Source organism: Heloderma suspectum, chromosome 3 (genome assembly GCF_057233095.1).
Source record: "Heloderma suspectum isolate Gila_16-S chromosome 3, 16-S_ref, whole genome shotgun sequence".
Taxonomy (NCBI): domain Eukaryota; kingdom Metazoa; phylum Chordata; class Lepidosauria; order Squamata; family Helodermatidae; genus Heloderma; species Heloderma suspectum.
Genome location: NC_139460.1, coordinates 191675528 through 191690479, shown reverse-complemented (window position 1 = coordinate 191690479; position 14952 = coordinate 191675528). Strand labels below are relative to the sequence as shown.

General features: G+C 44.4%; 1 protein-coding gene across 3 annotated transcripts in view; it reads left to right on the top strand.

The window, feature by feature from the left end:
- KCNMA1 (potassium calcium-activated channel subfamily M alpha 1) overlaps positions 1-14952 on the top strand; it is an 829668-nt gene that overhangs the window by 579642 nt on the left and 235074 nt on the right. For all 3 annotated transcript variants that reach the window (XM_084845225.1, XM_084845223.1, XM_084845224.1), the window contains exons 10-12: positions 1831-1941; positions 5502-5607; positions 6395-6477. In XM_084845225.1, the coding sequence (XP_084701351.1) occupies positions 1831-1941; positions 5502-5607; positions 6395-6477 (300 nt within the window). The remainder of the gene's footprint in view (positions 1-1830; positions 1942-5501; positions 5608-6394; positions 6478-14952) is intronic.

The following is a 14952-nucleotide window of genomic DNA, read 5'->3' as shown; positions in this document are numbered from 1 at the left end:
TCGCCCTAAAAGGGGCATATTAATAGATTTGCATGTCTGTGAAGCACAGTGGCTAAAGGTGTGATATGCAATCTGGAAGGTCTCCAGAGCATACCTCTGCCATTTACTCAGCAAATGGCCTGAGGCAAACAGCTATGCCCTCAGCTCTTGAGCTGGATTATGGGAATACTTACACTGGCCTGCCTTGTTGTGAAGTTTTGAAGGGGAGAATGGGAGTGGTAATTCTGACCCACACATTTTGGACTCTGTCCTACCCTGGCCATCCCCTCATTTAGGCCCTCAGTCTTTTCAGTACTATGCGGCAGATTGACAAAGGGAGCTCCTTTGTCACTGTGCAGCAGGGGAAGGCAGCAAACTGCATGTCTGGAGAGATCACTGTCTCCCTCCATAGGCAGTACACTGCCTTTCCGGGGATGGGGGGGGGGAGTGCATGTGAGAATGGGGCATGCATGTGGAAATGGTGTGTGTGTGAGTGTGAGAGAGACAGACAGACAAGGGTAAACAGTATGTGGATGTGTGTGCCTATCTTGGCAAGGCTGCTGGGGGCCATGTGACAGCAGTTGGGGGTGGCCCAGTGCACTTTGGGCTCTAGCCTTGCCAACTGCTGGCATGTGGCTCCTGATGTACTTGTCTGGAGTCAGTGCAGCTGTCTAGCTAAAACATGTTCCCTATATATCGTTATGAGTATTCATTTGATTCTAAATCACACAAGACACATTGCAAGTTACATAGTAAAATTATGTGTGTGAATTTATGGGAAACAACAGTCAAATAGCAAAAGGAAGAATGTTTTAAGCAACAAGGTTGAACAGTGTTTTCTGCTGGTAAGTATCCTGACATATTAACTTGAGGATATGGTGAAAGAGTCCTCACTTCTTTAACTAACTAAAGAAAGACTAGTTTTAGGAAAATAGGTCTGTTTCATGTTGTCTCATGTTTCATGCACCCCAAATATACCTTTTAATCAGTGCATGATTTCAGGAAATATTTTGGTTCCTTTACAAAACTTCTGCAGGGAGAATAATTTAGAATAATTTCTCTTTAGATTAATATCCTTAACTAAAGTAAGCTTTCACTATAACAGACAATAAATGTGGTATGTTTGGCTGAAACCTCCCACCCGCTCTAAGTCTTTCAGCAAGCAAGACAACTGGTTTTAAGTCAGGCTTAGTCCAGCAAGGTCAGAAGATCACAGACCTTTGATATTAAATATAACATGACTATATGGCAACAGGATATAAATACGGATCCATACTCCTACACATCCTGCTTCATAAGCCTTTATGGTGCTAGTTTGAACAAAACAATCTCAGCTTGCTAAACTATGGTTTAGCAAGCCAGGAGTAATTGTCAGGCCCGCCCTCCCATAATCTCTTCACAGGTTGGCTTTGGCACTTCAATCCTGGTTTGTTTAAACCGTAGTTTCTTCTTGATTTAAGACCATGGTTAGTATACTGAAATTTCAGATGTAATGGAGAAACTCTAGTTTAAACAGACCAGAATCGAAGCTGGCATGCGAAAGCCAGAGGCAATGGACAGCCCGAGGGCCCAAGTCTCATTATTATATGCATAATAATTTGGCCATTTGCTTGTAATAGTTCTTTGCTAAATTAAATGGCAGGAGTAGTTTGGTCTCTCAGGATTTTGTGGTGTTATTCTTTCTCTTTTTCAGGGTTGAACTGGAGACACATTAGTAGATTAGTACTTCTTTTTTTACATGTTTCTTTTTTCTGCAAGAAAATAGATTCTCCTGTTTTCGTGAGCTTGCTTGTGTTCCTTCTTGGTTGTTTTTTCAGCAAATTTAACTGTGCCCCTTTTTTTCTGTCCCAGGCACATTGTTGTCTGTGGCCACATAACATTGGAAAGTGTGTCCAACTTCTTGAAGGACTTCCTGCACAAGGACAGGGATGATGTGAACGTAGAAATCGTCTTTCTGCATAAGTAAGTAAACAATCAGACCATGATGCTATTTTTTTTTAGAGAGAGAAACAAAGGGCAGATGAGCCAAGGTATGTGTATGTTCTGCACGTGGACTGAGAAACATTGGCAACAGAAACCTTGGGAAAATACCACATGCAAGATCAGTAACAGTTTCCTTTTAATATGCTGTTGTGCCAGACCACTTCATTGGCTATGGGATAGTTTAGATAGTAGCCGGGGGGGGGGGGGGGGGCTGCTTTTGAACAAGAAATTCTACAAATAATTCAAGTGAGCACACAGAATGTACAAATGCCCTTCTTTGACTCACTGCCAATCTTAAAGGCACCTTGAAAAAAACATTGTTTTGAGAACATGGCAGGGATGCACTATGGGACTGAGGCTTCAATCCCAAGCCTACTTAAAGAACAGTCCAGCCTTGCTTCTGTGCCTCCATGTTTGGTGGTCTGCATTTGGCTTTTTACATGCTGGTCTCAGTATTTTCTAAAGCACACCCAGTGCCTTGCTCTGTGGTTTGCAGTCTCTGTTCTGAGGAATCCTGGGGTTCCTTGTAGGCTTAGTGGTTCCTTAATGTGAAGATCATTGACTCTGAGCAGGGTTTCTTGAAGCAAGCTTACCCACAACTACCAGCTTCCCCTTGCTGTGCATGCCACAGGATGTGTTCTTGGTTGCATTCAATCCTGGGACATAAATTCTATGTCACAACGAACATGCTTTTTAGAAAGCATGCTTGAACTTGGCATTTTTATTTTGATGAAAAAGTGGATACAGGGACCTCACTCTGAACATGCTCCCAACCTGGATCCAGGCTGCATGCCATTTTCTGCTGAAAATCTTCTCCTGTCTGCTATTTGCCCTGAAAGTACTGTTTGCTGCAGATGACACCTTTGGGACAAATAAGTGCAGGGCAGAGGGGGGATGATAGGCAGGACACTAGCAAGGACCTCTGATCCAGCTTGGGAGCTCATTCTAGATCAAGGCCCTGCAGCTGCTTTTTCTTCCAAAATAAAAGTGACCCATTTAAGCACAGATTTAAATAAATGTGTTACCATAAAGTGGAGTTTTGCCCTCCATTCATGCAGGGCAAGGCTGAGGCCCAGCTGTCATGGCAAGCACCCCCAGGAACATGCTGTGTAGAAGATGCCCAAAATTTTCTGCAACAAGCCTGAGTTTCAGTGGTTGCAATTGTGCAGGAGCTCCTCAGCAGACAATTGAAGGTGGGAAGGATTGTGGGAAGGCAAGAAGTTTGAAAGGCACTGCCATAAGTAATACAGTTTTTTCGTGCTACTTTAGGATTGGCTATAGGCGTTTTATTGCTAATTAAAGGGAAAATCATCCAAATAATTTAACAAAACTGATTACGGATCCAAATTTTCTTTATAGCCTGTCATCCTGTAACTCCCAGGACTTGGAACTAAAAGGCTTCACTCTGTACACTTTCAGATATTCGGGTCAGGATCACGCCCTAAGTCATAATCAATTCTGGCCATTAACAAGGAGATAACCATGACAAGCGTTATATATTCTGTCTGTGTATGCTGGAGAAATGTCAAAATCCAACTTGCGGGGGGAGGGGACTGGCTGAAATTAGTGATCCTGCTGAAGTTGGTCATTCACTAATTCAGAATATGAATTTGCCCATGTAGTAATGCTTGGATGTGTTATGGATCAAACATACATATCCCTGATAAGTTATTCTGTAGGTCAGAATTAAAATAAGAATTTGCACCTGCACAGAATGTGTTTCTAGCATAAGTGTACTTTTTCCCCACATCCTGAAAACTAATCACAGTTCAGGCATGCTAAACAAACAGCCCTAAGGACTGATTTTTTTTTTTTAAGGCTCCAGGAAACTTTGAGGAAGCCCAGGGAGTTTCTCAAGCCTTGGACACAAGAAGCTGTGTAATCCCTGTGCTTGTCTGGCCAAGTGCAAGGCAGCTTTGCAACTCAAGTAACCTAATAAAATGTCAGCAGTGAGGTTAAGAAGTTCAGTTCTATTACCTGTGGCCTGAATCAAGTTTATGGTTTTTTATCCCATTACGTGTGTTAATTAGCTTATCAATACCAGGATGTTTGTGTTATCATTAACTCTGCCTTGTGAATGTTGACTGTAATTATTTTACATACATTTAAGCTTTAACATAATTATCATAGTCTGTATTTTTTCATTTTATTTCCCTCTGACCTCATTGCTTACATTTTTTTCTACACTGCCAACTTGGGATAACACTTCATGCATCTGATGAAGTGGACTCTAGTCCATGAAAATCCTCATGTTATAATTGTTAGTCTTTAAAATGCCACCAGACTCTTTGTTGTTTACAAGCTTGGTGTTTTCTGTAATGGCTCATTCACACATGCAAGCCATCACAATGTTGCAGATATTGAGTGATGAACGTTATTGTGTGAACTAGCCCCAAATAAGGACTTAATCTTTCTCACTTCTAGGATTTCACAGCTCACAATCTCACCCTATACCACAGAACAGAAACAAGGAAACAAAAAGAAACATAAGCAATTATACTTTTGGTTATGAATACATGCATGCTTTGTTTTAAATAATTGGGCCTCAGCTTCTCCAGACAAGCATTAATTCCCTGGAAATGCCCTTGCCAACAATCATGAATGCTTTAGTCGCTGTTTGTCATGAGCATGCCATTACAGTAAAATCCAACATAAGAACTGGCATGTTTTACAGAGCAGGCAGTTAAAAAAAGAAGCTGTTTTCAAGGCAGAGATACAGTTTTGACTTATCTGTATCAGTTGAGTGCTGTAAGCACAACTCTGAAATGACTTACATTAATGCCCTTATCATCAAGCTATGTGGCTTCTTATCCTGCCAGTCAGAAATGATTAAATAAGTTATAAATGTGTGAGAATTGTGGGATAAAGCACAATGCATATGATAGAGTCTTGTGTTGTTGTTGTTTTAAGTCCTATTGTGTTTATTAAAGCGAGAAACAATTATAGGAAAGATCATCTGCAAAACTCCTAGTATTTAGGGGTTGTTCCTGTCTAGCTAATTACCAGTGACTATGTTTCCAAAGGACACTGGAATAGCAAAATGGAAGTGATAGCTGGAGGGGATTAGAATTCCCAACTTTTGTATAAAACAATCCTGGCATCTTGAACTGTGGCCTCGGGATGTGTAGAATCCCTCCCACTGTGAAACAAAGTTGTGTTTTTATGAAGGATCTACATGAAAAGTATGTAGTGCCTTTCTAGATTATTTGAATCAGCCTTTGAATGAAATCAGAGTGGGTCCTCTTCTTAAAGATACTGTCTTTAACGCTTCTTATACAAAGGAGGGAAGTGAAACCATTGTTTTATCTTTCTGATCTGGCAACTGGCTAGGAAGATAAAATTTTGGTTGGACCAGTAAAAATCTGGATTGCTAACAACCTTGAAGGAGATAGAAAGAGAAAAATTAGAACTGAAAAAATAAATGGTTCCTACAAATAGGTTCCATAACTATTTGTAAACTTTTTTTAAAAAAGAAAAAATAACAGCTGATGTTCATAAACTGTCTTTATTCTGTTTGTTTTGTCTTTTTCTCAATTTAGTATCTCCCCTAACCTTGAGTTGGAAGCTCTTTTTAAACGACACTTCACTCAGGTGGAATTTTTTCAGGGTTCAGTTCTCAATCCGCATGACCTGGCTAGAGTAAAGGTAATGGCTCCCTTCCATTTTCTACCCCACTATTTGGAGTCTACATTTAACTAAGGATATAACTACACTACACATTTAAACTGGTATTAATAGTCATTTTATTTCCCCAGTGAAAACTGGAAAGTGTAGTTCTATGAGGAAGGCTACAGATATCCAATGGAAAACATTCAGTGTCCTCACCAAACTACAATTCCCATGTTGCTTTGGGGGAAGCCATGACAGTTAAACTAGTATAAAACTGATATTGGTTTCTAGTATAGATACAAGCCTGACCAATCCACTGGTCACTCCAGCCTCAGAGTGGGCCAAAAGAAGCTCTTTTTTTTTTTTTACTGATTATCAGCAGAACCAACATGCTAATATTCTGGACTATAAAAAGCTCCCTCTATGTATCACATCAGGGATAAAGCTATGCAAGCATTTGCTATTTTTACTATGTCCTGTAAGTACTTTTTTTTACAGAGGAGAATATTAAAATATACCCCATCCCCACTCTTTGAAGTGATACAGTCCAGAATTCTGCTACTTCAGTCTACAGAATGACTTGGTCTCCTATGTGCGAGCCAGTATGGTGCAACGGGCAGAGTGGTGGATTTGGAGGACAAGGCAGACCTCCTTGGTGATCCAGGAAACTCACTGCATGGCACCACACGCGCGCGTGCACGCACACGCACACACACACCCTTAGTTCAGGGATGACAATGTTCCATGAAAGCTAATAAGGTGAGAAAAAGTTCTCTTAAAAAAACAGGTGCTCTTTATGTTTGTTTTCTCCTTTGGTGTCCAGATAGAGTCAGCAGATGCGTGCCTAATCCTTGCCAACAAATACTGCGCTGACCCAGATGCTGAAGATGCCTCTAACATTATGAGGTAATTTAGAAGAGGGTATTTGTATTTAATTTTGATTTATGAAGTAGAGAAATATCATTGTAAGGGTTCCACTGAACAGTAGTAGAGACATAATGACCATTTAGCCACACATTTTACTGCATATCTTGATAAGTGACCTCTGATGCAGCATACCAGGACAGGAAGGCCTGGCGTGCTATGGTCCATGGGGTCACGAAGAGTCGGACACGACTGAACGACTGAACAACAACAACAACAACAACAATGCAGCATACAAAGAGCTTCAGTAGCTAGCAACAGGAAACAGCCCTATTACCACACATGGCAAAGTGTTTGGCCGTGCACATGAGGCTCATTGGATCCCAGGCTAGGTTTCCTTTTATGTTTCTAATCCTCTTTGAGCCTTTAAAATATGATGGGTTATAGGTGGTGATGATAATATCATTAATATCTTCCTCTTCCTTGCTCTGCTTTTCAGGAAGAATGAAATGCTTCCTAAGAAGAGAAATGGGAATCAGGCAAAACAGGAAGTGCTCGGATTTGGGACCCAATATGATAGAGAGAAGTTGTTGAGGCTTTTTCTTACTCGCTCATTTAGGGGTTATATTCCCCAGGGACAAATGTTCCTATCTTTGAGGATGAATGCTCCCAAATATAGCAGTTGTGTTAGGATCAGACCGCTAGACTCTTCCCCCACCCCTACACTTAACTGGTGTGGTTGCAGTCACCTTTGTGGTTGTGGCCATGCCAGTGAGGGTCAGTGTAAAGCTTCCACCCATGTGGTTCCTTTAAAAGACTGCTAGGTATTCCACACAAACAGCACCTAGCTTCTTGGCAGGTGCATCAGATGTAGTTTGAAAAGCACTGTTACAGGAGCCATGTGAAGAGGAGCCTTTACACCAGCCTTCCCCAACCTGGTTCCCTCCAGATGTTTTGGCCTCCAATTCCTATCAGCCCCAGTCAGCATGGCCAGTGGGCAAGGATTATGGGAATTACTAGTTCAGAACATGTGGAGGAACCCAAGTTGAGGAAGGCTGCTTCACACAGATCCCAGTTAGCACAGGAGCAACCACAGGGGCTGTGTCAACCGTAATGAGGGAGGCAACTAAAGCAGGGCCCCATCTACATGAGCCTTTTACTCCAGGGTGGCTGCGAGTCGAGGTACTTCAGGTCAGACCCAATTTGCAGCCATCCGTGGGTTTCTCTCGGAAAATGCGGATTTCCAAGGAGGCGTTTTGCTATGATGTTTTTGGTTTGCTGCAGGTTTCCCACAGTTGCGAGCTGTCTGTCCCTTCCCCAAACCGACTTCGCATTTTGCGGTGGGTGTGTTGTAGGCGTGCATAGTACTTGCATCCCCCTGTGATGCCCCTTTACTCCCCCTGTCCCTTCGCAGTTGCGCAGTTACAGAGACACAGAGAGGCGTTTTAATTTATTTAATCACACTTTTGCACATTTTTGCAGCTTCGTATCTTCGCAATGGTTGCTTTTGGACTCAGTGCCCAAGGGCTGGGGAGTCTTGGGGGAGGACCAACTTCGCTCTGGCCACAATTTCAGAGTGATGGGTAGGCATGTACCGCTCACGCCTTGTTGCTAACCATCGCAAGAGACTCAGGCTGGGGAACTGACAAACGGCATGGAAATGAAGGAGCACAGAACACCCACTTTTTACCTAACGAGGGACAGAAAGACACAACAGAACCCCTAAAATACAAAACAGCCATTGGAGTGTCTTACCCCCATGCTCATGGGCCTGCACAGCTGAGCACTGAAATATAATGGCAAAAAAAGGGCATGGCAGAGTCTGTTAGGGAAGCCTGCAGTAAATCGCTAGTGTATCACTGCAGAAGCTAATTTGAAGCTGAAATGCTGTGCAGTTGCAATGGAGTAAAGGGTGAAAACGGTACCATGTAGATGGGGCCCAGGTCTTCTGTTCAAAGGCAGTTAGTCCCTATCTTGTCTCTGAACTACTGGATTTAAGCCTTACCCAGCATTCTTGGTGATCAAAAGATCCAGTTCCCAATCTGGGTGGTTTTACTTTTTTGTTTTAAAAAAGAAGAATGTTATGGCTCATCTCAATGGCAGAAAGGTAGCAAAGAAATTGCAAATGTAAGGTTATAATAAGACAGGTTTTCCTATTACTTGCATTGTGCTCATAGATCTAATTTAATGGGACCAATTTGCCCTTTTAAAAAACTAAAATGTCAGCTAACACAGTGAATTGGCTCGTATTCTGAACAGTTTTATTGGGCTGTCAAATATGTGCATCTCACAAAATGAAGGCAGAGCTAGGAGAAGCCATTTAAATTAAAGGAACACTGCATGGCAGAGGGGAGGGGGGAAATGCCCATTATATCCACTCTTCTGTAATTGTATTGAGCGCCATTTTGAGGGGAAGTTCTTAAGCGAGTAGTACAATAAGTAAGCACAGCTGCTGCACAGCCTCTGTTCATTAATGTGGGGCTTGCAAAGGGCCCTTGCATGAACCCAATGGAAAAACATAGCAGGGGTGTTTTGTTCACTATGGCAGTGATTCTTGGGTGCTTCCAGACACAGGATCCATAGTGATCCCAATCAAAAGACAATGTGCAGCTATTCTGCTTTTCCTTATTTGTGGGATTTTCCACGGTATGAAAAAGGATGGAAGAAGCAAGGGGAAACACAAGAGGGCTATGAGCAGAAGATGTAAATGTCTAGATCACTTGTAAAGTTCCATTCATGAGGCAGGATGATGGTGCCGTAAAAGCCTCGTTGGGAAGCACCCTTGGGCTTGAGCCAAGAATCTCATGGCCTGAAGCTGGATTTTTGCCTAATGAGCTACCCTGGGACTGTTTGCTCAGGAGCCAGAGCCCCATTTAGGCACAAGGGGCAAGTTCAGTCCCTGAAACTGACAGGCAGAATGAAGCCTTTGGAGGGACTGGACCAGCCTCGTGTACATTTAATAGGGATAAGTGCCAAGTTCTGCACCTAGGAAAAAGAAATCAAATGCACAGTTACAAGAAAACAATGCAGTGATTACTCGAAGCCAACATGGATTTGTCAAGAACAAATCCTGCTAGACGAATCTGATCTCATTTTTTGATCAAGTAACCTCCCTTGTGGACCATGGGAATGCTGTAGACATAATATACCTCGACTTCAGCAAAACTTTCGACAAAGTGCCCCATGATATCCTGATGAGCAAACTAGCTTCAAGTGGGCTAGATGAAACAACGATCTGGTGGATCCACAGTTTGGTACAGAATCGGACTCAAAGAGTGCTTATCAATGGGACCTTCTCAAACTGGGGAGAGGTAACGAGTGAGGTACCGCAAGGCTCAGTCCTGGGCCCAGTGCTCTTCAACATTTTTATTAAAGACTTGGAGGAGGAGGTGCAGAGAATGCTGATCAGATTTGCAGATGACACAAAATTGGGCAGGATAGCTAATACTTTGGAAGACAGAAACAAAATTCAAAGTGATCTGGATAGACTGGAGCACTGGGCAGAAAACAACAGAATGACATTTAATAGGGATAAATGCCAAGTTCTGCATCTAGGAAAAAGAAACCAAATGCACAGTTACAAGATGGGGGATACGTGGCTCAACAACACGACAAGAGAGAAGGATCTTGGAATTGTTGTCGATCAGAAGCTGAATATGAGCCAACAATGTGATGTGGCTGCAAAAACGGCAAATGCTATTTTGGGCTGCATTAATAGAAGCGTAGCTTCCAAATCCCAGGAAGTACTAGTTCCCCACTACTTAGCACTGGTTAGGCCTCATCTGGAGTACTGTGTCCACTTCTGGGTACCGCAATTTAGGAAGGATACAGACAAACTGGAGATGGTTCAGAGGAGGGCAACGAAGATGATCAGGGGACTGGAAACAAAGCCCTCTGAAGAGAGATTGAAAGAACTGGGCATGTTTAGCCTTGAGAAGAGAAGACTGAGGGGAGATAGGATAGCACTCTTCAAGTACTTGAAAGGCTGTCACAGAGAGGAAGGCCAAGATCTCAGGACACGGAATAATGGGCTGAAGTTACTGGAAGCCAGATTCCGGCTGAACATTAGGAGAAACCTCCTGACTGTTAGAGCAATACGACAATGGAACCACTTACCTAGGGAGGTGGTGGGCTCTCCCACACTGGAGGCATTCAAGACGAGGCTGGACAGCCATCTGTCAGGGATGCTTTAACTTAAATTCCTTCATTGAGCAGGGGGTTGGACTCAATGGTCTTATAGGCCCCTTCCAACTGTACTATTCTATGATTCTACATACTAGATGCCTGGCCTTCTTCCCTTGCCTGGTCAATGAAAAGTATATTCTGCCTACAGTACTTCAGGCTCAAATCTCATGGACTTTGGATTTGGGTGTGTTCACATACAGCCCTGGTGTGGTATGATTGATAACTTCACTACTTGTCTGTCCCTTACCCCTAGCCAGTGTGGGTAGATAAGCCCCAAGGCAGAGACTTTGGCCAAAGAACATCCAGCAGTACTTTCCTGTTTCTAGTTGGGCTGTTTTGCAGATTTGACCAATTGTAGCAGTCCCAGCTAGGGAATAGGTCATCAAAAACCCAGAGGCACCAGCAGGAGCCATTTGAAAGTGTTCCTCTTAGTCACAGTAATATTGCCAGAAAGGGCAACAGGGCCATGTGGGCTCTGGAGCCTGGGTATGGCTGGGTTTGGGGAGTTGGGGAGAGTTCTGGAAACCGGAGTACATCAATACAGCAACCTCTGTTGCTATGTGCTAGAACAAAGTTGTGGAATATGCCCCCAAATTGCTTTATTCATTTTCCAAAGCCACATTTTAATCTGCTGGAAGACCTCTTGCTTTGATTTTAAATTATATACATAGGTTAAAGGGAAATCCAGATATAGATTGGTGAACTTTTAAATAGATTCCATGTGCTTATTTTGTTTAAATGGAGGGAGCAGGGAAACCATTATTGGGTGAACACAATTCTGTTCTGTTTTTGCAGAACAAATGAGATTGATTCAATAAAATTGAATGCTTAATTAAATGGTTCAGTTAAAAAAGTTTTAAAAGGCAGGTTAGAGTGGTGTTTCACCAAAGGCAGAGAGGTTCTTTCTTGGATTCAGAGCAATGACTACACAAGGGAGTAAGAGTCAAAAAGCTTTATTAACTATAGCAGGCAGAGTATTACAGTTAAGCATATGATGTTACAAAGCAAGCTGAGCAAAATATTTTACTCCCCTGTTCTGCTGTTGGGCGCCCAGACAACAACAGTGGAGAGACTCTAGTCGGCCGACACGCAGCACCTCCGTGGTCCTGGTCTGCACTGAAGCTCAAATTGAGTGATGCTCTGGAGGGACTTATATGCCCCAAATCCACAATGTCTGCGTGCTGTCTTTCACAGCTCCCTAATCACACCTGTTGTGATGGTCTCATGATGTCTGGGCATGTTTTCATCTTACCCAAAAGATAAGCTAAATAAACAGCCAAAGAGATCCTCCCTGCCTTCCAAGGCCATACCACCCTAACTTGTTTGAAGAACAAGGAATCAGGCCAAGAAGCTAGAAGCTCTTAAAGAGGCCTAAAAGACCTGGTTTTTAATGTCGCACAGGAGTTTCAGGCATAAAAGAAGCAGTTGTAGCATGTCACAGTATCTCCTCGATATACAAAGGTCTTCCAGGGAATTTCATCTACACTCCACCCCTTGACATGCACAACTCCTCGTTCATGCCGTATCACTTTTCCCTATCTCGCTTTGCCAGATAATGGTTTGAAATTTACATACAGCTGCTTAACCTTAACATATAAGATACATATGGGTGGAAGCAATACAGTAATAGCAATAAAAAGATTATGACAGAGTGCCATGCCAATTTCAAAATGCTATTCATGGTTGGACTTCAATCATACAGTTGCCTCAGGTACTCGGCAGCCATTGTCGTTGTGCCGAGATTGATTGCTCACATAAAGATAAAGTGGCTACAGTTCTTCCATCGGTTGCAATTCATATGGCGTTGAATCAAAGCCCTTGGTGAAATCATTGGCTGGCAGAACACAGCAGGCACCCATACTAGCCTCAGATACTAGCATCCATATATTTTTAAAATTCCGGATTCTATATACATAAAAGACAAAAGGTAGTGTTAACAAGATGGACAATACAATGTAGATACTGTATGCATAACATCATAAAGATATCTTGGACCAAAGAAATACCAAAGGTTCTAGTAGGGTGTCACATGGAAGATTTTCTTGGTCTGTTTCACCACTGGCTGGCAACGGTACAGAAGATGCCACCCACAATCCTTTCCATCCAGGTGTATGCTCTAACTGGAGAGAGACCAAGAAAGATATTCTGAACCTGGCCCCTGCACCGATGCCACTATTCCCTTATGGCACTTCCATCTTGTGATCATTAGTGGGGTTTCATGCTGGCATCCAATCCAAGTCCAAAATTGCCTTTCCTGCTTTCTTGTCATATGAGTGCATAGTCTAACAAAATGCAGCCAACTGGGTTTTTTTTTCAGTTTCCTGGCAGTGTACCCCAGCTTAATAGCACCATTGTTTCTCCAACGAGAATCATGCAGTTTTCATTATTCCTGGTACCTTAATTTAGCAACATCAAGACAAATAGGGGAAAAGGCATTAGTTAGCAAAACCCAATAGGTGGCTCCTGGTCCTTTACTAAGGATTTTTCCTGTCTGATCAGGCTGATTTGGGTAAAGAACCCATACTAAATTCCTATCAGTGCATCCAAACCCTTTATCCCCCCAGCCTGTTGGTAGGCCAGGGCCTGCCACTTCCTGAATAGGGATGTCGGAGAATTTCTCCACGAATCTCCAGGAGGCCGAATGCCAACGCATTCGGCCCCCCGAAATTGGTGGGGAAATTCTCCGCCACCCCCCCCCGGGATGGGACTTACTTCTGTCGAATGTCCCTCTCGGCGGCGGGTCCTGGCGGCGGGGGCGGCGGCGGCGGCGGCCGGTCTTCCAACCGGCCGCCGCCGCCACCATTTCCCAGTAAAGTAAAAAAGAAAACCGTGATAGGCTACGTAACGATTTACGTAGCCTATCACGGCTAGATTTTCAAAATCAGCCATAATAGGTAGGGGTGCACGAAAGCCACTTACCTGGTCTCGCAGCTTGCTTCGCGGTGGAGGGGAGGCGCTTCGCTGCTCCCCCCGAAGTTCAGGCCGGGGGGGGAGGCTTCCCGCCTCACCCGGCCGAAATTCAGGCCGGCGAGGAGGCGCCTCACCTCGCCCGGCTGCGAAATAAAAAGTTAAAAAAAAAAAACGCATCTGTGATAGGCTACGTGACGATTTACGTAGCCTATCACGGCTAGATCTGCAAAGTCAGCCGTGATAGGCTACGTTAATCGTCACGTAACCTATCACGGGTGCGTTTGTTTTTTTTTACTTTTATTGGAATGGCGGCGGCGGCAGCCGGTCAAAAGACCGGCTGCCGCCTCTGCCCCTGTCGAAGACCTGACGAACCGCCGCCGGGAGGGACATTCGGGAAAGGTAAGTCCCATCCCGGGGGGGGGGGTGCGGGGTGCGGGGGGGGTGCGGAGAATTTCTCCCCGAAACTACTTCGGGGGGCCGAATACGTTGGCACTCGGCCCCCCAAAGTTACGGGGAGAAATTCTCCCCCATCCCTAGTGATAGGCTACGTAAATCTTTACGTAGCCTATCATGGCTGACTTTGAAAATCTAGCCGTGATAGGCTACGTAAATCGTTACGTAGCCTATCACGTTTTTTTTTTTTCAATTTACTTTTTTATTTCAGGCCGGGGAGACGGGGCACTCCCCCCCGGCCAGAATTTCGGCGGGGAGGGGTGGGGCGCCTCCCCCCCGGCCTGAATTTCGGCCGGGAGGGGCGGGGCGCCTCCCCCCCCGCCAAGAATTTTGGGGGGAGAAACGGAGCACCTCCCCCCCACCACCGAAAACAGCTGCGGGACCAGGTAAGGGACTTTCGTCCATCCTTACCTGAATAGCATGTATGCTAATCCTTTCACAAATTGGCTGTGCTATATGCTGACCAGTTTGAAGGATATCTTCTGTATCAGCATTGTGCAGTAGCACCTTTACTTCACCTTGAAAATCAACATCCACCACCCCTCCTAACACCTGTATTCCTTTAAGGGCCAGACCAGATAATGGTGCAATCCACCCATATGTTTCATGACACAGTGTGATCCCTATGCCAAGGGGTGCAGTGACCCGCCCTCCAGCAGGTATCACCACCTTCTCTGGCATGGTGAGATCAGCTCCTGCACAGAAGGCAGTACTCTCTATGGCTGGATCTTCCATACCTTAAGGTGCTCCACTGGTGTAGGTGCTACCAGCTCCAACATTTGTTGCAAGTAGGGGTGTACGAAACCCCACTTACCTGCGTCGGTGGGGGGTCCACCAGGGCGGGGAGGCGATCCGTTCCTCCCCCCCTGGAATCCTCCCTGGCTGGCTCCACTCCACAGCAAGTCCGCGGAGCCGCTGGCCGGGGCCACCCGCCGCAGCCTGACTTCTGGCCGGGCTGCGGCCGCAAAT